This window comes from Bufo gargarizans, chromosome 4 (genome assembly GCF_014858855.1).
Source record: "Bufo gargarizans isolate SCDJY-AF-19 chromosome 4, ASM1485885v1, whole genome shotgun sequence".
Classification (NCBI taxonomy): domain Eukaryota; kingdom Metazoa; phylum Chordata; class Amphibia; order Anura; family Bufonidae; genus Bufo; species Bufo gargarizans.
In genome coordinates this window covers 389,422,811-389,446,759 of record NC_058083.1, presented here as the reverse complement: position 1 = coordinate 389,446,759, position 23,949 = coordinate 389,422,811, and the positions used below count along the sequence as shown (strand labels likewise).

The 23,949-nt window shown below is 43.0% G+C and overlaps 2 protein-coding genes across 4 annotated transcripts in view; one reads left to right on the top strand and one right to left on the bottom strand.

Moving 5' to 3' along the window:
• The first annotated feature begins 9,909 nt into the window (after positions 1-9,909).
• Positions 9,910-17,998, top strand: GEMIN6 (gem nuclear organelle associated protein 6). Its single transcript, XM_044290549.1, has 4 exons — positions 9,910-10,041; positions 14,357-14,401; positions 15,830-15,965; positions 17,604-17,998. The coding sequence occupies exons 2-4, from the start codon at positions 14,377-14,379 to the stop codon at positions 17,977-17,979; spliced, it is 537 nt and encodes a 178-aa protein (XP_044146484.1). The 5' UTR covers positions 9,910-10,041; positions 14,357-14,376; the 3' UTR covers positions 17,980-17,998.
• Positions 17,999-20,087: 2,089 nt separating this feature from the next.
• Positions 20,088-23,949, bottom strand: part of DHX57 (DExH-box helicase 57) — an 86,847-nt gene continuing 82,985 nt past the window's right edge. For all 3 annotated transcript variants that reach the window (XM_044289084.1, XM_044289085.1, XM_044289083.1), the window contains exon 24: positions 20,088-21,963. In XM_044289084.1, coding sequence (XP_044145019.1) covers positions 21,820-21,963 — 144 coding nt within the window. In that variant the 3' untranslated portion in view covers positions 20,088-21,819. The remainder of the gene's footprint in view (positions 21,964-23,949) is intronic.

The following is a 23,949-nucleotide window of genomic DNA, read 5'->3' as shown; positions in this document are numbered from 1 at the left end:
CCATGCCGGGTATTTGGTGGGGTTCGTGTTGGAGGAGTATATAAAGAAGAGGGTAGAGGCACTCGCAATATAGCCACTGAGGAAGAGGGAGACCCCTCGAAACGCGTCTGGCTGGTCCTGCGAGTGATATACTACCCACCTGAACCCGAGGAAAGAGACCTACAAATTATCGGCAATATTATCAGCGAACACAAGCCTCTTGATACCAGCGATAGAGGAGCTGATCGGAATTATCGCGAGATTACGCGATCCCTGCACGCTGCTTCCTGGAAGGTGACACGTATCAACATCACGTGGTAACGCCGAGACCGGAGAGCAACAAGCGGGAAGTTTAAAAGTTCTACAACCGAGCGCTACAAAGTACCTTATACACAGCGACAAGCACTCTGAAAGTCAAGGTAAGAGGGTTTACAGTGAGGGGGACGCCCCATTCAAATAACCCGAATATTACCTATATCCTTGTACTTGGAGTGCGGACTCTGTGTGCTGCTATATTTGTATCTTCACTCTGCTACAGCAGTGTTACCAAATACTGGACTTAAACAAGTTGCTACAACAATTTTATATGGACACAGTTCATCACCATTTATCTCTTCTTTTTTCTCACAAAGATTATTATTATTATTATTAATATATTATTATTAATATTTTTTTTCTTATATTAATATTTCACAAATTGTCACTTATTAATATCACAATGCATTTATTGATGTAAGCAATTTGTTAACCACAGATAAGCTAAACCAAGCTCAGTGCTTTCATGATTATGTTATATTTTATATGTTTTATAATTTTTATGTGATATTTTATTGCACATTTTACTATATAAATATTCTACTATAGACATACCAGCTGTTGAGTGCCTGTTTTATTTTTATTTCTATTACGCAATTATCATATTGGATGATCAGGTGAAACATCCTCAAAACAGAGCACCTTGACCACACTAACAGACACGGGTGAGCCACGTTATATTTGTATCTTTTTCTTGTCATTTTCACCTACATATCGGCGAGCTCCCCACTGTCTGCTAGTATGGACATCTGGCAGTTTATAGAGAATCAAAATGTCAGATTGGAAACCTTTTCCTTCGAAGATAACAACATAGATGAACCTATGGAGAGATCCATTACGGAATCTTTTAGAGAGCTGGAAACCTTGCTTATTAGACAGCTTAAGCAAAAATGGGAGATCAAATCCCTAGGGAAACACCTAGAATTGGGTATAATACCCAAAGGATTACAGCTCTCTAAAAATCCAGCCATGGATTTGATCACTGATTCCTTTAAAGAAGAATGGGATAAACTCTTACTACAACAGTCTATAGCACTGGTAGAATTAATTATTAAAAGGAGGAACCAGATCTTAGAGGAAACCTCGGAAAAAATCCTAAAAATTAAAGAAATAATACAAAAATTTCCTCTCAATGATGAAATCATAAATTGGCAACAGAGAATCTGTAAAAATTTAGGATCAATAGAACAGGAGATAATCAATAAAAAGAGTAAAAAATAAAAAAAAACTACCAGGGGTGAAATAGACAAACACATACCAGTTGAGAATCACCATACGAATACAGGGATAAATGAAGATCAAATTAGAGAAAGTAGACAACATGTTGAATATGCAATCCCAGTGAGAAACAGGTATGAACCAATTATGACTAATCATTTTTTAGATGGGACCCCCCCGCACCACAAAGCGAAAACACGCCAAATGAGACATGCAACCCCGGAACGAGAAAAATCCCCCCCAAAGACGGTTCATCACCAAGAAGCAGGTCACCAATACAATCTAAGATACAGGGACCAACAACAATACAACTTCAGGGAGGAGGATTATCAGGGCAGGAGGTCAAAATATACCCCAAACCGTTACCAACGCCATTACGATCAAAGGGGACAAGGAGGGGAAAAAGAAAAAATAAGAAGGAATCACAGATAATTAAACTCCAGAAAGAAAAAGACTCAATCATTAATCTTAGCCAAACAGTACTTACCCCAGCACAGATTCAACTGTTAAATAAGGGTCTCAAATTTGCCCCTACGGCACAGGCTAACAAATTCGATATCTATATTGGAATAGAGAAATTTGTTAGAAAATTTTGCCTAAAGAAACATTTTATGAGGAACCCTATAATTAGAAATTCTGGGGAGAAAGATATCTTCACACACACAAATTTAAAAGTAAAAAGTAAGATGTACCCAAGGCAACAAATAGGCCATGAGATGGCAGCATTTAAAAAGTCTGTAGAGAAAGACATAAGAAAACTGAATATAAACGGAATAGGAAACAATGTAACAACACAGGAAATACAGGCCCTAAAACAATTACAAAAGACTGAAAAAATTACTATACGGCCTGCTGACAAGGGAGGAGCCATCGTCATTTTGGAGACAGAAAAATATGATGCAGAATGTCAAAGACAATTGTCAGACACTGACACATACTCCAAACTGATGAAGGACCCCACAAAAGAATACATTGAGCAGTTGGTGGACTATGCCAGAGATGGTTGGGAAAAGGGAATAATAAATGAACAAGAGTTTGGATATATTAGTACCACTCACAGTAGACTACCAGTATTCTACTGTCTTCCAAAGGTTCATAAAGACCAGATGAACCCGCCTGGTAGACCAATCATCTCTGGCATAGGTTCACTAACGTCCAATTTGTCAGAATACATTGACAAACTTCTACAGCCAAGTGTGAAAAAGAATTTTGCATATATTAGAGACACAACTCAAGTTATCAAAATAGTGGAGGGATTAAAATATGAAACAGACTGGATATTGGGGACTTTAGATGTAAGTTCCCTCTATACAGTCATAAATCATAATCAGGGAATACAGGCATTGAGGAACCAACTAAAGATACATAGTAATTTCCCTGAGAAACAAATAGACTTTATAGCGGAGGGGGTAAAATTTATTCTAACCCATAATTATTTCGCTTATAATCTGGACTATTATCTCCAGACCAGGGGAACCGCCATGGGTACCAGGTTTGCCCCCAGTTATGCCAATTTATTTATGGCAAATTGGGAATGTGAAGAGATCTTGCCCATCCTGGGGGCAGACCTGGTACTCTGGCATAGGTTTATCGATGATATCCTATTTATCTGGAAAGGTACAAGAGAAAATCTCGATATATTTCTTGCAAATATCGACACCAATGCATATAATCTAAAGTTTTCTGCCAATATAAACATAGAGAGAATAGAATTCCTAGACCTACTAATCAAAGTACGGAATAACCAGTTAATCTGTAGCACATATCAAAAAGAGGTCTCCCGAAACAGTTATATACTGTTCTCAAGTTGCCATCTACCAAGATGGTTGCTTGAAGTACCAAAGGGCCAATTTAAACGCATAAAAAGGAATTGTACAGATGTAAATGATTTTGAAGTTGAGGCCGAAATTATGAAAAAACGTTTTTTAGAGAAAAATTACCCAAATATTGTATTGGATAAAGCACTCACAAAAGTTAAAAATATGCATAGAGATACCTTCTTTGTAGAAAAAACAAAGAAGGACAGAGAAGAAGAAAGTAATGATCAGTTGAGAATGATATTACCCTTCAACAAACAACATAGAAAAATAGAAGGAATTGTGAGGAAACATTGGCACCATTTATTAAGTGATAGACTAATAGGCCCTTTGGTTAGCAATGGTCCTCAAATAACATACTCAAGAGCTCAGAATTTGTCCTTAAAAATAGCACCAACTGTCCCAAATAAAAGGAATAAATTATCCATGCAGGGTTGGTTGAATTTGAGTGGCTTTTATAAATGTGGGAAGTGCGCAATATGTAAAATCACATCATTTCCCAAGAAGACCACTGAAATACAATCACGCGTTAACACTTTCACATGGAAAATAAAGGAATTTCTGACGTGTAGCTCAACTAATATCTTATATGTTATAGAATGTCAGTGCAAAAAACAATACATTGGACGAACAAAACGTACACTGAAAAAAAGACTGTCAGAACACATTACAAATATAAGAAATGGCTATGAGAAGCATTCTCTCTCACTGCATTATAAAGATTATCATAATAAAAACCCTGAGGGTATGGTCTTCGCAGCTTTTGAAAAAGTGGATGTGCACTGGAGAGGGGGAGACCATATCGCCAGGATGTCGAGGCAGGAATCCAGAAGAATCTTCGATTTTGAAACACTCCTCCCACGAGGACTTAACTCGGACTTTGAGTTGTTTGGCTTCCTGTAGACATTGGGGATGGGTGCCCTCCTCTGATGGTGACATCCTGAGTCGGGCTGTTTAGCAGCACCAGGATCTCCCCTCGGAGTTGGGCCCCCTCCCCAAAACTCATCCAAAACTCATCCAGCTATCGTGCAAATCCATCTATTGTGCAAATTCATCTAAATTCATCTATCTATTGTGCAACGTCTACTCTGCAGAACAACCCAAAAATGAGAAGCAATAAGATTGGAATTAAGAAACATCCATTTTTGTCCCCAAGCATTAGGGACAACACAAAAATTATAGGGAAACCCATGGTGGAGAAAACGCATCGAAAACGCATATGCGGTTTTTTAAGCATGATGCGTTTTTTCCAAAATTTGATGCGTTTTTTCTATTATTGATTGTAACAACTGAAGAATCTAGTATGGAATAAGGGCAAATGTAAAATGAAGATTAATAGAAATATCTATCAATTGAGTGAGTATACAAAGGAAGGGGTATCCAAAGACGTTCTTTTAAATACTTTTTCTGAATTTAAATGTATAACCTACATTATATTTTTACCAATGTTCATTTATACCAATGTTCATTTTTATTAATGTCAGTTTATAAATAAAATTGTCTATAGAGATATATAATGATATGCATTGAGTAAAAGACAAAATGCTATATATGAAGATCAACAATCCATGCCGGGTATTTGGTGGGGTTTGTGTTGGAGGAGTATATAAAGAAGAGGGTAGAGGCACTCGCAATATAGCCACTGAGGAAGAGGGAGACCCCTCGAAACGCGTCTGGCTGGTCCTGCGAGTGATATACTACCCACCTGAACCCGAGGAAAGAGACCTACAAATTATCGGCAATATTATCAGCGAACACAAGCCTCTTGATACCAGCGATAGAGGAGCTGATCGGAATTATCGCGAGATTACGCGATCCCTGCACGCTGCTTCCTGGAAGGTGACACGTATCAACATCACGTGGTAACGCCGAGACCGGAGAGCAACAAGCGGGAAGTTTAAAAGTTCTACAACCGAGCGCTACAAAGTACCTTATACACAGCGACAAGCACTCTGAAAGTCAAGGTAAGAGGGTTTACAGTGAGGGGGACGCCCCATTCAAATAACCCGAATATTACCTATATCCTTGTACTTGGAGTGCGGACTCTGTGTGCTGCTATATTTGTATCTTCACTCTGCTACAGCAGTGTTACCAAATACTGGACTTAAACAAGTTGCTACAACAATTTTATATGGACACAGTTCATCACCATTTATCTCTTCTTTTTTCTCACAAAGATTATTATTATTATTATTAATATATTATTATTAATATTTTTTTTCTTATATTAATATTTCACAAATTGTCACTTATTAATATCACAATGCATTTATTGATGTAAGCAATTTGTTAACCACAGATAAGCTAAACCAAGCTCAGTGCTTTCATGATTATGTTATATTTTATATGTTTTATAATTTTTATGTGATATTTTATTGCACATTTTACTATATAAATATTCTACTATAGACATACCAGCTGTTGAGTGCCTGTTTTATTTTTATTTCTATTACGCAATTATCATATTGGATGATCAGGTGAAACATCCTCAAAACAGAGCACCTTGACCACACTAACGGACACGGGTGAGCCACGTTATATTTGTATCTGAACTTTAAATTACTCTCCGTTATCCAGGCTGTCCAATATTTGTCGAATTTGCCTATTTCGTGATTTTTAAAAGCCATAATCCTTTCGTAAATGCATGTCTTATCAATCCTTGATCTAATCTCTGCCATGCATAGTATAACTGATGATTTCCAGTGGTGGGCTATTGACAGTTTATTTGCAAGGCAGATGTATTCACTGATTATTCTCCCTTGTATTGGTATGTCATCCAGGCCTATAAATAACAGTGCCATGGATGGCGATGGAGAACAGTGACATCTTAAATTTTTTTAAATCAATAAAAAAACATCATGCCATAATTAAGTGATGAGTGGACAGCTCCATAAAACGTGGAAGAGAGTTCCTCGACCCCTGCAGCCTCTCCAGCACTCTGTGGATGCCCCTGAGATCTATCTCCCAAGACAGTAGTGGGGACGTCTTTTGAAGTTTGTCCTTTTCGCCCAAGAGATTATACACAGGTCTAAGGCCTTTCACTGTATCTGAATGATTGCTCCACATCTGAAACAGTTTAGCGCACGCTTGGGAGCATAAGGGACCAGGCCAGCGCAGTATATGTCTAATTTGGAGATAATTGAAAACATCATGTTTAAGAATGTCATAAGTTTGCATAAGCGATATGTATGGCTTAAGTGTATCCCCTTGAAATAGCAAGGAGATCGAGTCCAATCCCCTCCCCTCCCAAGCCCGCAAATTCAAGTGCGGAACAAAGTACTCCAAAGTTCTCAGAGGAGCCCATTGAGTCAGGTTGATAGAATGTTTGGATGCTCTGGCATGGAACTGTTTCCAATGCACAATTGAGAGTTTAACCATGGCAGGTATATTTTGGGGATTTTGGAAATGTGTAGATGGGGATGCTATTAAGAGGCCTTTCAGTGAGCCTCATGCTATAGCAGATTGTTCCAATTGTACCCAGCTTAGGGAAGTGTCTTCCTTTCACCAACTTCTCAGCTGTGACACTTGACTGGCCAGGAAATAGTTGTATATATTTGGCACACTTATACCTCCACTATGTTTATGTTTTTGTAATATTCTGGCAGCTATCCTGCGTTTTTTTGGATTGCCAAGCATAATTATTCACTATATGGATGGAGTTTTTGAAAGAAGCCTTGTGGTGTTGAGATGTGTATAGTACGAAAGATATATAACAGTTTTGGTAGTGTAGACATTTTGAAGGCTGCAAGGCGTCCAATCCATGAAATTTCTAAGGAGGAGTATTTTTTTCAGTTCCTGTTCTATGGATTGTAACATTGGGAAATAATTAGTTTTGTATGTATTGAGGGTGTTAAGTGTATCCCTAGATATTTAATATGTGATGCTTGCATCAAATGCATATTTTTGTTCAAGGGTTGTATGCGTTTGGGCTTTAATGTTGATTGGGAGTATTTGGGATTTATCAAGTTTTAATTTGTAGTATGAGAGTTTGCCAAAGTCTTGGAGTATTTTCAAGGAGTTTTGCAAGGATGTGTCTGGATTCGTGAGGGAAAGGATAATATCGTCAGCGAACAAAGATATCTTGTGTGTAGTAGATCTCACTGTTATCCCTTCAATTTTTGCGTGCTGTCTGATCGCTTGGGCTAAAGGCTCGATGGTGAGTATGAATATCAAAGTAGATAGCAGACACCCTTGACGAGAGCCATTTGTAACGTCAAAGGAGTCAGAAAGCATGCCATTTGCCAACACTCTGGCTGACAGCTCCTTGTAGAGTGTTTTGATAGCGTTGGTGATACAACCTGTAAATCCCAAGCGATCCAGCACAGAAAAAGCAAATGACCAATTAATGCGATCAAATGCCTTTTCGGCGTCCATAACTACTACGGTAGTAGTGTAGGGCATTTGGTTCTTTCTGTTTGATCTATAAGATTTATTAAGCGTCTAGTATTATCCGAATCTTGCCTATTTTTAACAAATCCAGCTTGGTCAATATGTATAACGCAAGGGAGAATTTTGGATATTCTCAGCACTGTGAGTTTGGAAAATAGTTTTATGTCAGTATTGAGGAGAGATATCGGACAGAAGTTTTGTGGGGAGGTCGGTTCTTTTCCTAGATTGGGGAAGGTACTATAGTGGCTGTTAACATTTCTTTATAAAAAAAAGTGCCTGTCGCTATTACTTCTGAGAACATATTAAGTTTGCGATGTTAATTATGCTGAGAAGCAGTTATTAGCTAAAAGCATAGTATTGAGGATGTGCGATCCAGTTTCACTCTTATATTTTACATATACTTTATACATAATAGAACCGTTGTAGCCTCCTTTTTCTATGTGCGCATGCCGCTGTTTTGATTAATTTAATATTTTCACCATTTTGATGCAAATTAATAAAGTTATTATTATTTTATATCTGTCAGTGATTTATTAGTGGGGGGTACTTTGATTTGTTTTGGCGTTAGTAAGTTAATTTTGCCCAACACGACCCCCACCAGCAGCTATTGGGTTTTTCGTTTTTGGGGGGGGATTTCACTACCGATTAACTATCCTTTGGACAGGCTGTCAATATGAAAATCGCAGAAAACACCTTTAATGCATATACAGATTCACAATTCACTGTGTAAATGAGATTTTGGAGTTAGGCTACTTTCACACTAGCGTTCGTCGGTCCGCTCGTGAGCTCCGTTTGAAGGGGCTCACGAGCGGACCCGAACGCAGCCGTCCAGCCCTGATGCAGTCTGAATGGAGCGGATCCGCTCAGACTGCATCAGTCTGGCGGCGTTCAGCCTCCGCTCCGCTCGCCTCCGCACGGACAGGCGGACAGCTGAACGCTGCTTGCAGCGTTCGGGTGTCCGCCTGGCCGTGCGGATCCGTCCAGACTTACAATGTAAGTCAATGGGGACGGATCCGTTTGAAGATGCCACAATGTGGCTCAATCTTCAAGCGGATCCGTCCCCCATTGACTTTACATTGAAAGTCTGGACGGATCCGTCCGAGGCTATTTTCACACTTAGCTTTTTTTTTCCATTTTAATGCAGACGGATCCGTTCTGAACGGAGCCTCCGTCTGCATTATTATGAGCGGATCCGTTCAGAACGGATCCGCCCGAACGCTAGTGTGAAAGTAGCCTTAAAATGTACCAGAAAATCCCTCTAATCCAGCATCAATTTGCGGGATTATCACTGTCTTGATTATTGTATACAGATTACATTGACCCCTTTGCACACATTGATGTAACTGTACGTCCAAGGTGCATGATGGGTGTATGGAGCGGGTTCACAGCTGAGGCCCTTGCATACGTGGTATGAGCTGAAAGGTTAGAGGGAGGGAAGGCTTACTTTGGTCTTGACCAGACCCCTATGGTGAAATTACAGGGTCCGATCAGCTGCACTGGCAGCCTGTGGCCTTGTGAAGGCTCCCAGGCCTGCCATTGTCCTAATAAATCTCCTCAACGTAATTTTATCTTATAGGCCGGCGATGGCTGACCTCCAGCTGTGGTGAAACTACAACTCCCAGCATACTCCATTCATTTCTATGGAGTTCTGAGAACAGCCAAGGAAGTGTACATCTTGGGAGTCGTAGTTTTACCACAGCTGGAGCGTCGGAGGTTAGCCATCACAGCTATAAGGATATTCCAGTTATGTAAAATTATCCACAGGATATGGGATTAGTGGGGGTCCTACTACTGTCAAAGAAACCGGTACCTCATACTCCCCGAAATGAACGTGGTGGCAGGTGGAGCGTGCACATTATGGCTCCAGTCATCTCTATGGGCTCCACTTCTTCTGGAACTGCCATAGAGATAAATGGAGCGGCAATGTGCACTCTGACCTGCAGCACCCTTCATTTCAGCCAGGGTTCCTTGAGTAGGGGGCTATCTGTAAGACCCCTGCTAATCTGACAGTTATCCCCATCCTTTACATAGGTGTTACGTTTTCTGTACTCGGCTATATAAAGTACATGCAGGGGTCTCGTACAGGCCCCGCGCAGAGAACTGCTGTGTAATGACGACATTTCTGCTTTTCCCGCCACTACTCAGGAAAACCCCTGTACATTTACCGCGCGGAGCAGTCTGGGTAAGTGAGGCGGGATATGACGTCAGTGGGGGCGTGTCATGTTGTGCGTGTGGCTCCAGAGAGCGGGGTGACAGACTAGAATGGCTCGTGTATGGCTCTAATAGTGTTACTGCGGAGAGGCAGGAGCCGCTAGGAACCTCTGTGAGTAGTACGCGATGGCCGCAGCGGTAACGCAGGGGAACGCGTCTTGTGCATGATATAAGGGCATCCTCAGGGCTGATATAGGAGCCGTGTCATCTTCCAAGAGCCCTTACCATCTAGTGTTCGCTGCTGCCAGCCATTCCAGTCATGTCAGCCCTGGTCTCTGACGTATCTGCCTAGAGGCCGGGGCCATGTGCAGTGAATGGAGTGGAAGCTGTCCTGGCCACGCTATTAGGGAGATTTATCAAAACTGGTGGCAAGAAAACTGTCTTGGTTGCCCATAGCAACCCATCCATTCTGTTGCTTTGGAAAATGAAAGTCTCAATCTGACTGTTTTCCCTTTGCACCAGTTTTGATAAATCTCCCCCTGTTGTTTGCGGAATAACGAATGCAGCAAAATTGTCGTTATTGGATTACAAACCTGCGGTGGATCTGCGGGATAATCCACATTACTACCACAGGTTTGTTCTGTGATTTAAATCCATACTGGATTTGATTTAGGGTACTTTCACACTTGTGTTATTTTTTATTTTTTCCGGCATTGAGTGCCGTCCTAGGGGCTCATTACCGGGAAATAACTGATCAGTTTTATCCTAATGCATTCTGAATGGAGAGCATTCCGTTCAGGATGTCTTCAGTTCAGTCTTTTTGACTGATCAGGACGGAGATAATACCGCAGCATGCTGTGGTTTTATCTCCAGCCCCCAAAAAACAAAAACTTGCCTTACGGTACTTTCACACTAGCGTTTTTCTTTTCCGGCGCTGAGTTCCGTCCTAGGGGCTCAAATCCGGAAAATAACTGATCAGTTTTATCCTAATGCATTCTGAATGGAGAGCAATCCGTTCAGGATGTCTTCAGTTCAGTCTTTTTGACTGATCAGGCTTTTCAGAAAACCGTAGCATGTTGTATTTTTACCTCCGGCCAAAAATCCTGAACACTTTGAACGCCGGATCCGGTCTTTTTCCCATTGACTTGCATTAACGCTGGATCCGGCGCTGTGTGTTCAGTCAAACCGGATACGGCTTTTGCATGTTAAACCCGAAAAAATTTGAAAAAAAAGTTAGTCCATAAATGGCGGATCCGTATTTTCCAATGCATTTTTTCATTGTGATCAAAATCCTGATCAGGATTCAAATGTAATCTGTTTTCACATGTTTTTCCGGATCCGGTGGGCAGTTCCGGTGTCGGAATTGAACGCCGGATTTAAATAACGCTAGTGTGGAAGTAGCCTAAATGCATAGGAATGTATTAGTGCCGGATCCGTCCTTCCATGCGCAAAGGTGAAAAAAAAAAAAATAATGCCGGATCCGTTTTTCCGGATGACATCGGAAAGACGTATCCGGCATTTCAATGCATTTGTAAGACAGATCAGGATCCTGATGAGTCTTACAAATGCCATCAGTTGGCATACATTTTGACAGATTCGGCAGGCAGTTCCTGTGACTAAACTGCCTGCTGGATCACTCTGCCGCAAGTGTGAAAGTACCCTTAAATGAATCCATACCCTAAGCGTTTTTGTAGGTTGCACCCCATCCAAGATGGATGAAACCCTGTGGCCACCATTTACAAGCCTCAGGAAAGGCCATCACTGTCTGATCGGCAGGTGCCTGACACCCGCACCCCTACTGATCAGCTGTTTTGCAGCAGCTTTGGCACCAGAATTACGCAGTTCTATCCTCTGTGTAGAGGACGGAGCCGGTTATTGTAACACCTATCCCATTCAATTCAGTTGGAGCAGCACTTTATTAGGCTTCTTTCACACAATCCATTCCGTTCACCTCAGTGGGGCTTGCAGAAATCCACGGCCTCGCTGCCCCCTTCACATGTACTGCTCTTCCGTCAGAGTAACAAATCAGTAGAGTGTGGAGGCGCCCTTAGGCCCCTTTCAGACGAGCGGGTGTCTCGCTGGGAACTCGCAGCTTAGCACCAGTCCTGACCTCCCAGCACTCCCGTTGTAACACAGCATTATATTTACAGATGAGCGAATCGACTTTGGCTGCGTCATCCAAAGTCGATTTGCATAAAACTTCGTTGTAATACTGTACTTTACGAAGTCTTGCGAGACTTTGTGTAATAACTTTGTGAATTAATTATTACTGTAAAAAACCTTTAAAGGGATTCTGTCACCTCCCCTCAGCCAAAAAACGATTTAAAAGCAGCCATGCAGCACAGCTTACCTGGATTAGGCTGTGCTGTTTTATCTTGAAATCCGTCCAGCAGTTACTTCAAAAAACGACTTTGATCAATAAGGAAATGCGTCCTGAAGGTGCCCAGAGGGGCGTTTTTTTCTTCCTAGTGAGCCCAGTACCGCCCCTCTTTCAGTGCCCAGCCCGCCTTCCTTGTATTTTCTAACTGCCGCCCCCAGCCTGCCACAGCCTCTCCTGCCTCTCCTCCCCCTCCCTCACGCCGAACGAAGTCTCGCACAGGCGCAGTACCCACTGAGGGCTGCGCCTGTGCGATCATCAGGAGACTGAGGGCGGCAGCTTCATCTTCGTCACTGGGCATGCGCCGAGCCCAGTGACGTCCGATGCTCTCTCTTCCCTGCTGACTGAGGGAAGAGCGAGCATCGGACGTCACTGGGCTCGGCGCATGCCCAGTGACGAAGATGAAGCTGCCGCCCTCAGTCTCCTGATGATCGCACAGGCGCAGCCCTCAGTGGGTACTGCGCCTGTGCGAGACTTCGTTCGGCGTGAGGGAGGGGGAGGAGAGGGAGGGGAGGCTGTGGCAGGCTGGGGGTGGCGGTTAGAAAATACAAGGAAGGCGGGCTGGGCACTGAAAGAGGGGCGGTACTGGGCTCACTAGGAAGAAAAAAACGCCCCTCTGGGCACCTTCAGGACGCATTTCCTTATTGATCAAAGTCGTTTTTTGAAGTAACTGCTGGACGGATTTCAAGATAAAACAGCACAGCCTAATCCAGGTAAGCTGTGCTGCATGGCTGCTTTTAAATCGTTTTTTGGCTGAGGGGAGGTGACAGAATCCCTTTAACCGAACTTGAGTTGGACCTTGGAACCGAACCAGAGTACGATATCAAGGTATTTTACAGTAATAATTAATTTACGAAGTTATTACACGAAGTCTCGCAAGACTTCTTGAAGTAAAAACTTCGGCTCATCGGAGCCAATTCATTCTAATACTGTACGGTGCTCCCATTTTCTGCGAATCGCCTTCGGATGAAGCAGCCGAAGTCGATTCGCTCATCCCTAATTATATTGATTTTAAGATGCTATGTAACCCTTACAGTTCTGGAATGTATTTGATACTGACATAATGCTGACAGTGTTAACCAGTACATTCCAGACCTCTAAGGGTTACATAGCATCATTAATCAATATAATGCTATGCGACCCTGGCAGGATGCGAGCTGTGCTGTGAGTCTGCAGCGTGACACCCGCTCGTCTGAAAGGGGCCTTAAAGGGGTTTGAGATTTTGATGTTGATAGTCTATCCTTAGGACAACCGCTACCTTGCACCCCTGCCAATCATTGCCTGATGAGAACGCGACATTACTGAGTAGCAGATTATACTATTTGGCTGCCCCTTTGAAATGAGTGGAAAGAAACCTGATGCCAGAAGAATCCCACGGAGGCTGGGGTGGCATGCGGTGCTAAAATATACACACTTGGGATCATTCATCAAACTGGTGTAAAGTAGAACTGGCTTAGTTGCCCATAGCAACCAATCAGATTCCATATTTTCTTTTTGTACAGCTTCTTTGGAAAATGAAAGGTGGAATCTGATTGGTTGCTATGGGCAACTAAGCCAGTTTTACTTTACACCAGTTTGATAAATCTCCCCCACTGTACCTATAATGGATTGCAGTGGTTCTTTCACATTTCAGATGATTCCAGTGTAAACATTGATTGACGGGCTACCTGTGGGATCGCCACTGAATGGGATAATTGGCGTCTAACGTATGCAGAAAATCCATCCATGTTTAGTCTTTGTCCATTTTTTGCGCTCTGTGTGTCATCCGTATTCCACGGACACTGAATGGCTGAAAATTAATTTCCAGAGCATCTCCTACCAATGGTCTGTGAAAAGTGGACCAAACATGGATGCCATCCATGTTGTCAGTGTGACGACCAAAGTAGTGCATGTCTCTGTGATTTCTCCACTGACCCCCGGACACTGAAATGTGAACCTGGCCTCTGTAAAGCGTACTGGGATTGGCACTAACCCGAGCCATTAGACACTTGTGTGTAGCGATGGCTGTAGGACAATCTGTATCCCACAGATATTTAGTACCATAGATAGAAGGGTTTGTGTTACTGTTCAGATCTTCACTAATGACCACAAACTTAACTTTCTCCTCCAGATCTCATTTCATACACTGCAATGGACACTGATGTAGAAACACAAGGTAAAATGGGCATGTTTACCGTATCATTATTGTACCGTACTGGTATTAGTAACCAGTTGGATCTCTCATACTAAGGGCTCATGAACACGAATATGGTTTGGTTCCACATCCGAGCTGCGTTTTTTTGCGGCTCGGATGCGGACCCAAGCACTTCAATTCAGTGCTGTCCGCACCCGTTGCTCCGTTCTGTGGGCCGCAAAAAAAATAGAACTTGTCCTATTCTTGTCCATTTTGCGGACAAAAATAGGCATTTCTATTATAGGTGGTCCGTTCCGCAAATTGCGTCATCCTATCAGAAAATGAGATCCAAGATCAGTCATGTTACTATGTATTTAGTTTAACTGTGAATTTCCTGGTGAGACGCCGGCCTGCAGAGCCAGCGATAACTACTATTACATATCACGTTTTCTTTATTTTTTTCCCACTGTGAACTTGCTTCCACAGTTACATTAGATATCTTCAATCTGACACAAAATGAAAGCTGCTTTTCCCAGCTGTTTATTTTATAAGTATATTTTCCTTGCAAATCGCAGCGTGCAGTCTCGTTCTGCTTGCCGTAAGGCTTTGTTCACATCTGTTGCACATCTGCTATAACCAAGCCTGACGGACTCCGGTGACTTATGAGTTTTGTCGTGGTCTGTCAAGGGAAGACTAGCGACGCATACAGTGCTGTTTTTCCTATCGTATCTGCTAAAATCTACGACAGATGATTAGAATTTTCAGTGCTGATATGAAGACAGGGGCCCATTTGCAGGGCTTAATACACTGGATATGGGAGCGTTTATTCCCAATCATTGCTCACTAGTTAAGCTTTGAAATTCAGTAATCTTACCCTCTGCGTGGGGGTGAATTATTGTTACTACACTTTTAAAGTGGTTTTCTGGGAATACGGTATCAATGACCTATCCTCAGGATCGGTTATCAATATCAGATTAATGGGGTCCAACTCCCAGCACCCCTGCCAGTCAGCTGTTTGAAAAGGGTGCAGCACACTGGTGAGGTCTGTGGCTTTTTCCTAGGCCTGTGACATCACATCCATTGGTCTCATGGTGTATTTGCAGTTTAGTCCCATTCAAGTGAATGAGCTTGGGCCGCAATACCTAGCACAGCCGCTACACAATGTACAGCACTGTGCTCGGTAAGGAGGACACAGCGTCCTCTGAAGAGCAGTGGCCTCTTCAACAGCTGATCAGTGGTGGTGTTGGACCCACATCGTTCAGATATTGATGACCTATCCTGAAGACAGGTCATCAATATTGTGCTCCTCGAAAACAACCTTAACTGAGTGACCAAGGCTAGTAAGATTCTAAAAGGCCCAAAATAGGGGCATAGATAGAAGCATATAAGTTTGGCTGTATATTCTTTAGGTGCATATTCTAATGTGTTTATTTTCTTGCATATGATTAGTAACCATGGTTCTGTTCACAGAGACCACCACAACCAGCTGGACTGACAAAACCCCACCAGAGTGGCAAGCCTACGTGAACAAAGAGGTCACTATTACAGCTGACGAGAAGAACGAATACCAAGGATGGGTCGTCACAATTGATCCAGTGTCTGCAAGGTAAATGTAATTACCATGTGAACAGGTACTGATGGCTGAGGATAAAGGAGTTAAATATTCATGCAAGTGCCTCCACCCTGTGCCCCAGCACCCCGTTTCTGGAATAGAAGGGCATGGGTCCTTATTCCTTCTCACGTGACACCTGTGGTGCAGAGCCTATCAGGGTTTCTAATGTAGATTTCCTGTTCTTTTGTACAGGAAGGACACATTACCAGAGCTAGCTGCAGACTCTTATACACCCCTTTTTCGCTTTCACCTCTAAAAAGTGAAGTTATTTCGATGAAAAAAAATCCTGATGTAGAGCGCAGTAATTCTTGTAGATAAATAATGTCCCTGTAGACCTATTGCTCTGCCTACATAATACACATCATTCATATAAGTGCTGTTAATACGAGGTGTGCTCAATAGAAAGCAGAAGATGAAGTCATGATTATCCATGTGCTCATTCATATCTCACAGGAGTTAGGGCCGCTTCACACGAGCGGATGCCGTGCGTGGCATCCGCTCCGTGAAAGAGTGCCAAGACCCGCTGCAGACTGCGGAGGCACGGAGCAGTAACATGACTGTTAATGCTCCGTGCCTCTCTGTTATCTTTTTACTTCGAAATCACAGTTGTCACTGTGATTTCGAAGTAAAGAGATCACAGAGAGGCACGGAGCATTAACAGTCATGTTACTGCTCCGTGCCTCCGCAGTCTGCAGCGGGTCTTGGCACTCTTTCACGGAGCGGATGCCACGCACGGCATCCGCTCGTGTGAAGCGGCCCTTAGGCTTCAGCTCTATGCTCACACGGGCAAATGTGGTCGGGGAAAAACGGTCCGTGTGACCACATTTTTTTGACAGACTGTGGCTGATTTATGTTGCTGTCAGTTCTATCCTGATTGCGGGTCTATTGTCCCATACACTCAGTATAGTACATTATAGGCTGGAACTCGCAGCATTATAGATCACTACGATGCAGTAAGTGTGGGTCAGTTGAGCCGCAGGTTGGTCTGAGAAATGTGTCCATCACACGGATCGTATTCTCTAGTCGCCCATGTAAATTAAAGGGTTTGGGGCGGTGCCATTTAAATTTTGTTCTTACCTGGCCACAAAGCACTGAGGGAAGAGGGTGCAAGCTGAACTCTTGCACCAGGGCCCATGAGCCTTTAGCTAATCCCCTGTCTGCCAGGCTTCCCCATAGATTACATCTGATCACTGGGGGGTTCCAGCAGAGAGACATGTAGTCAGCTAACCATCAGAGTGTAGAGTAGGCAAAAAACTGCTTCCAGTTGAAGATTACAGCTGTTTAATTATGTATATCCCTTTTCAGAAAAGATGTACCGGGGGAAGCCATGTCTAACTAGGAAATATAGTGTTACATGGCGGCCATTCAGACCATTGGCCGTCCTGGTAACACATGGAAAACTTGAGTCTTCCAGAATGGGTAGTTCTCATGAAAAGAGGTTACAGACAGGGAACTTCTCGCCATGTCCAACATCAGAGGGAGGTACATGGATGAATCATTACTGACCTGCAAAAACAAAACAGGAAAAGGGGTTTCCATATTGCACTTGAAAACGGCACATGGCGGCAATGTCCGTGACTTTCCATAGTAGACTTCATGAACCAGTGGTGTTTCATGGTGACTCTCTTTTAGTGTCGTCCTCGTTACCTTTGATGATGATCAGAAGACATCTGTCCGCATAGTCATGGGGCACGCAGTACAGAAAGTGGAAATACTAAAAGAATCAGATGAGGCCACCAAACAGAAACTTACAAGTCTCTTCAACCTTCAGGAAAGCAGCAGCACCTACAACAAGGACGAGCTGGAGACCAAAAAGCTCAATCTGAAGACCTGGCTGCAGCAGAACAACATTCCAGTTACTGAACAGGGGGAGACTACGAGGACATTGTGTGTTGCGGGTGTATTAACCATTGATCCTCCGTATGGCCCAGAAAACTGCCACAGCACTAATGAAATTATATTGTCTCGAGTACAAGGACTTATACAGGGTTATATGACTAGCCAATAAAATAGACTCTCCCTCCCAACCATTTGTATGTTATTTTTAATAATACTGTAATTTCTAGTCCTTGATGGACATAATGTACATAAGAAATAAAGGGAGGCTTAAAGGGGTTTTCTGGTAATTACATTTTATCTAATACCCACAAGCCTGCCTCCTGAAACAGAGGATTCATACTTACCTGCTCTCTGCTCCAGTCCCCTGTATTGTTTACACACGGCCGTACATAGGTGAATAACTGGTTTCAATGGTGATGTGGCCACAGACAGCATGACAGCGAAGGCAGCCAGTAGGACTGGAGTGGCATGCACCAGGTAAGTACGAATCCTCTCACTGAGGGCAGCATGAATAAGTGACAGAAATGCTGATTTCAGCGGTGTGTCACTCATCAGCTAAAAGTAAATGGTTGCCGAAAACCAGTATCATAATCATTGCAGCCCAGGCCTTGAGAAGAGTCAGATCTACCTGAGAAGAGTCCTGGTTATACATAATCTCCTGCTCTCACCGCCCATCTGCTGATGATTGGCAGATGACAGGTAGAAGACTGTCAGTCATCAGCAGGAGAGCAGGAATTCATGAATAACCATGACTCTTCTCAGGTGGCTGGGACTCTTTTCCAGACCCAGCCTGCAATGTTTGTGATGTTGGTTCTCGGCAACCACTTACTTTTTACTTATAAATGACAGACCAGTGAAATCAACTCACCTGTCTCTACTTTATACTGCCATTAGTATGGGCAAAATAAAGTTGATGACAGATTCCCTTTAAAAAGGAATTTTCTGGTAATAATTACATTTTATTTAAAGAGATTCTCTGGGAAAGATTTAAAATGGCCGCCAGCAATCTGTCCTAGAATGTGAGCAGGACTGGTTGCCTCCACTTGCAGAGCTGCCTAGGGGGGTGACTGACTGGGCCCCACTAAACAGCTTTAGCATAGATGGTAATGATGCAATATTACCTACAATATGCCATCATGGCTGAGCAGCTTGACAGGAAAAGTCACCAGTATGTAGTATATGCACGTGTCAGTGCTCACATTCTAGGGCAGGTTTCTGGCAGCCATTTTTAATATTTTCTGGAGACTGTATTCTACCATAAGAACATTATACCGACAGTCAAACATGGTGGTAGGGTGATGGTCTGGGGCCGATTTGCTTCTGTTTATAATTGATGGAACAATGAATTCAGTTAAAAAAAAAGCCCTGAAGGAGAATATCCACTTGTCAATTCAATTAACATTTTGGAGGGGCCTGACCTGAATCCATTTGAGATGCTTTAGCAAGACTTTAAGGCTGAGTTCACACGAGCGTGACAGATTAGGTCCGGATGCGTTCAGGGTGCGTTCAGTTAAACTCTCACCGTTTTGCAAGCAAGTTCAGTGAGTTTTGGCTGCAATTGCGTTTAGTTGTTCAGTTTCTTCCGCGCGGGTGCAATGCGTTTTTCACGCGCGTGATAAAAAACTGAAGGTTTACAAACAACATCGCCTAGCAACCATCAGTGAAAAACGCATTGCATCCGCACTTGCTTGCAGATGCAATGCGTTATTAACGCAGCCCCATTCACTTCTATGGAGCCAGGGCTGCGTGAAAAACGCAGAATATAGAACATGCTGCGATTTTAAAGCATTGCAGAACTGATGCATGAAAAACAACGCTCATGTGCACAGCCCCATTGAAATGAATGGGTCAGGATTCAGTGCAGGTGCAATGCGTTCACCTACTGCATTGCACCCGCGCGGAAATCTCGCCCGTGTGAACGCAGCCTAACAGGAAACCCTCCAATATAGCCAAATTAAAACAATTCCTCCACAGCGGTGTAAAAGACTTATCACAAAAACGTCTGAATGCAGTTGTTAGTGCCAAGGATGGCACAACCCGTTATTGGGTTTAGGGGGGGGGGGCAAATACTTTCATGCAGAGGATACAGGTTCTGAATAAATCTGTCTTCAATCATTTACACGCTGTGTTGTTACATGTTCACTTGTGCTGTCTCTATCTGAAAATTAATTGGCTGATCTGAAAAATAGAAGGGGCAAATGCTTTTTCGCAGCAGTGTAAAGTTTTTCCATACTCAAAATATTAAAATGCCTCAAGTAAAGAGTCCAAAAACTGAACGCTCTTAAAGAGAAATCATCTTTATTTATACAGTTAGTTACTTTTTACACTTTGCATAGAATTTGCAATGGTAACAATATACTGAAGTATTACAGCAGGGGTCAGCAACCTCCGGCACTCCAGCTGTGGCAAAACTATGATTCCCAGCATGCTCCATTCATTTCTGTGAGAGTTCTGAGAAGAGTAGAGGAAGTATGCATGCTGGGAGTTGTAGTTTTACAACATCTGGAGTGCCAGAGGTGGCCTACCCCTGTATTACAGGATCGTACATCCCCTTCACCTTTGGAGAACTATGAAAGGCAGAGTTCACCAGGGTCTGCAGTATACCGCTACTGCTGGGCATGACGCTTTCAACATGATTTGCACTTTGTAGCGGTTTTCTTGGGCGTTAAATAAACATGTACATTTCTAAATGGTAGGGAAGCTAACTGAGAATAAAATAGATTGGCAGTCTTTTCATATGTTTCGAAGTGAAAAAAAAAGTGCTGCCATTTTACTTGATCGCTCACTTAAAAGAGGCTTTTGGAGGTCAATATTGATGGCCTATCTTCAGAATAGGTCATCAATATCTGATTGGTGGGGGGTCCAACTTTTGTTACCCCAGACCATCAGCTTTTTTTCCCCTCGCAGCATACCAAGAACAGCACCGTACACTGTATAGGGGCTGTGCTCGTTAAGGCAGCCCAGGCCCATTCACTTCAATGAGACCATGTGATCAATGAACATGACATCACAGGCCTAGGAAGAGGCAACCACCATGGCCTCTTCAGAGGTGGCAGGAGTCGGACCCCCACAGATCCGATGTTTGCCAATCCTGAGAATAGGCAATCAGTAATAAACTTATAGAAAGTGTTTCTATGTACGCACAAGAGGAAAATCTTCTCATTACTCATGATTGTGATGTCACATGTCATAGCAATCACATGGCTGTCCTGGGAGGTCACCTCATATCAATCCAGTGACACCCAGCAACTAAAGTAACTGCATCTGCAAGATTTGACACAGTTTTGCAATGTGGTAGTGATGCTGCAAGTGAATCCAGCTTTACAGTAATATATGTCACATGGTGAGCAGAATGAAAACCATTGTGTTTGACAATGGAGCATGCTACAACATAAATCTTCTATCACATGATTAAAGGGGTTATAAGACGTTACCCCCAATCTACAGCATAGGGAATACGTATTCGATCTGTGGGCTTCGGACTGCTGGGACCACCACTAATCATAAGGGCTACATAATACGACAAATAGAGTACTGCTGCAGGAATTGAAGGGGAGGGGGGGTCCCAGAGGTCAGATCCCCCCACTAACCTAAGGTCCCTTCCACGTGGGTGCAATGCATGACATGAACGCATAGTACCCACACTGAATCCTGACCCAAAACTGACTGAACTTGCTTGAAAAATCGTGCGAGTGTCACCAAACGCACCCTGACACAATCGGTATCGTTTGTGTGAAAAGAGGCCTAAGGCACATCGCATCCGCACTTGCTTCCGGATGCAATGCGATTTTCACGCAATGCATAAGTGATGCGTGAAAACCAACGCACATGTACACAGCCCCATTGAAATGAATGGGTCCGGATTCCGTGCGGGCGCATTGCACCTGCGCAGAATTCTCGCTTGTGTGAAAGGGGCCTAACAGTTATCTCTGATCCTGTGGATAGGGGGTAACATCTCAAAGGTGACAAAAATGACTTCAATCTGGGAATCTTCATATTTTATGTTGCGTCACTGTGTTGTCACCAGTTTTACAATCATTGCAATAATACGAGAGCCCCGGGGGCAGGTGCACAGGTCCATTGTTGGATTCTTGATTTTATCCTGCAGCAGCTGATCAAGTTCACTGCGCAGCTCTTTCACCAGTTCAGCTACCTGTGAAAACACAATGTATGTGCAATGTTTAGTTGTGCCTTCAGGTAGATATTGTCAACCTACAACACTACAGGAAAAGCTACTATGAACATGTCCAAAATTATTGCCATCTGCAGACTTCTGCCTTACGATACATCTCCGCCTATTATCATCATGTCAATTTAGGCACAAAATTCTGTGTCAATTTCTGAAAATATCTTTAAAGAAACAGAAGCTCTGTTTTCCTTCTGCAGTGCTCCAGATCCCCAGCATAGACATAAATGTAAAGGAAAACAGACAATGTCTGCAGCTACCACTAGAGGGACCCGAAGAGCTTCCTGTTTATTATTGACTTGCAGTAAGCTCCCTCTACTGGTGACTGCAGGATGCAGCAGGCGATGTTTTAAATCCATGTCTGTTCAGGGACTAGTACTGCTGGATTAATGATTAAAGCTCTGACCACTGTAAAGATTACCTTATATTAAGAAAATAAGCTGCACACGCTTATGAACCTACTTAGATTAATTATTGATGGCTGGTCATTCACTGACTTATATGGACAATATTTGTTTTACCCAGGTATGTAAAAAAAAAAAAAAGTTTTTTTTGTTGATTTGTTCATGTTACATATTTACAGGTATAGTGCACCGAAGGCAAGCCCAAGCCACTGTGTATACCCTTAGGCAAGGTGACTAAGCAGGAACCTGGACCTATCAATCAAGAAGGAGATGGAGGGGCACAAAGTGGCTTGGGCCTGCCCTCACTGCACATTTGAATGCAGATTAAATGTACTGTTCCTCCAAAATGAAGGAATGGGCCGCCAAGTGAAAAGGTATCATTGCATTCATCTGAGCTAGCCCAAAAAGTCATTGTGTCAGGGAATTTCTCTGTAAAATACTCCTTTAGGTCACTAAATTCTGTCTGCACTTAGTCAGCTAAGGCCATGTTCATATAGTCAACCTTAGGGCTCATTCAGATGAGCCTATGAATGGGTCCGCAAAAGATGCAGACAGCGCACCGTGTGCTGTCCGCATCCATAGTTCCGTTCTGTGGCCCCAGCAAAAAAGATAGAGCATGTCCTATTCTTGTCCGCAATTATGGACAAGAATAGGTATTTTCTATCATAGTAGCGCTGTGTGTGGTCCGCAGAACGCACACGGGCTGGTATCCATGTTTTGTGGACCGCAAAACAGTACGGCCATCTGAATGAGCCCTTATAGGGGTCAGAATTACAAAAGAACAGAACACACTTTTGGCATAGGTCTTTGCAGAATATATATCAACATAGCTTTTTTTTTTACTGTTTTGGACAGCATAGTAGAAGCAGCAGCCAGTAAAAAACATATACCGCCCATTGTTTTCCTATCACAATATAAGATGTATGGCGTACAGTTGCATACATCTGCTCTATGTGCAAGACCTACACCACAAAATCTCAAGCACATGCCGATTTCCTGAAGGACAAACTGACTGAGCATTTTTAAATCAAACATGCTCCATCCATCTTTCACCAGACAGCAGATATCAGGGGTCTATCTGGCCTCCTTTATACATTAGATCAGATGCTGATTTATTGGACTTTAATCTGTAAGGCCAGAGTTAAAAGGAAAAGGGAGACAGCATCCCAAATTAAGGCAACTTTCCCACTGGCGTTTCTGGGTCCGCATGCGAGATCCGTTTCAGGGCTCTGACAAGCGGCCCAAAACAGATCAGTTCAACCCCAAAGCATTCTGAATGGATAAGGATCCGTTCAGAATGCATCAATTTGGCTGCGTTTGGTCTCCGTTGCGTTTTTTAGACAGTCACTAAAACACAGCTTGCAGCGTTTTGGTGACCGCCTGACGATGCGGAGCCTAACGGATCCGTCCTGACTTACAATGTTAGGCTACTTTCACACTGACGTTTCAGGGTCCGCCTGTGAGATGCGTTTCTAGGCTCTCACAAGCGGCCCCAAACAGATCAGTTTAGCCCCAATGCATTCTGAATGGATGCGGATCCATTCAGAGT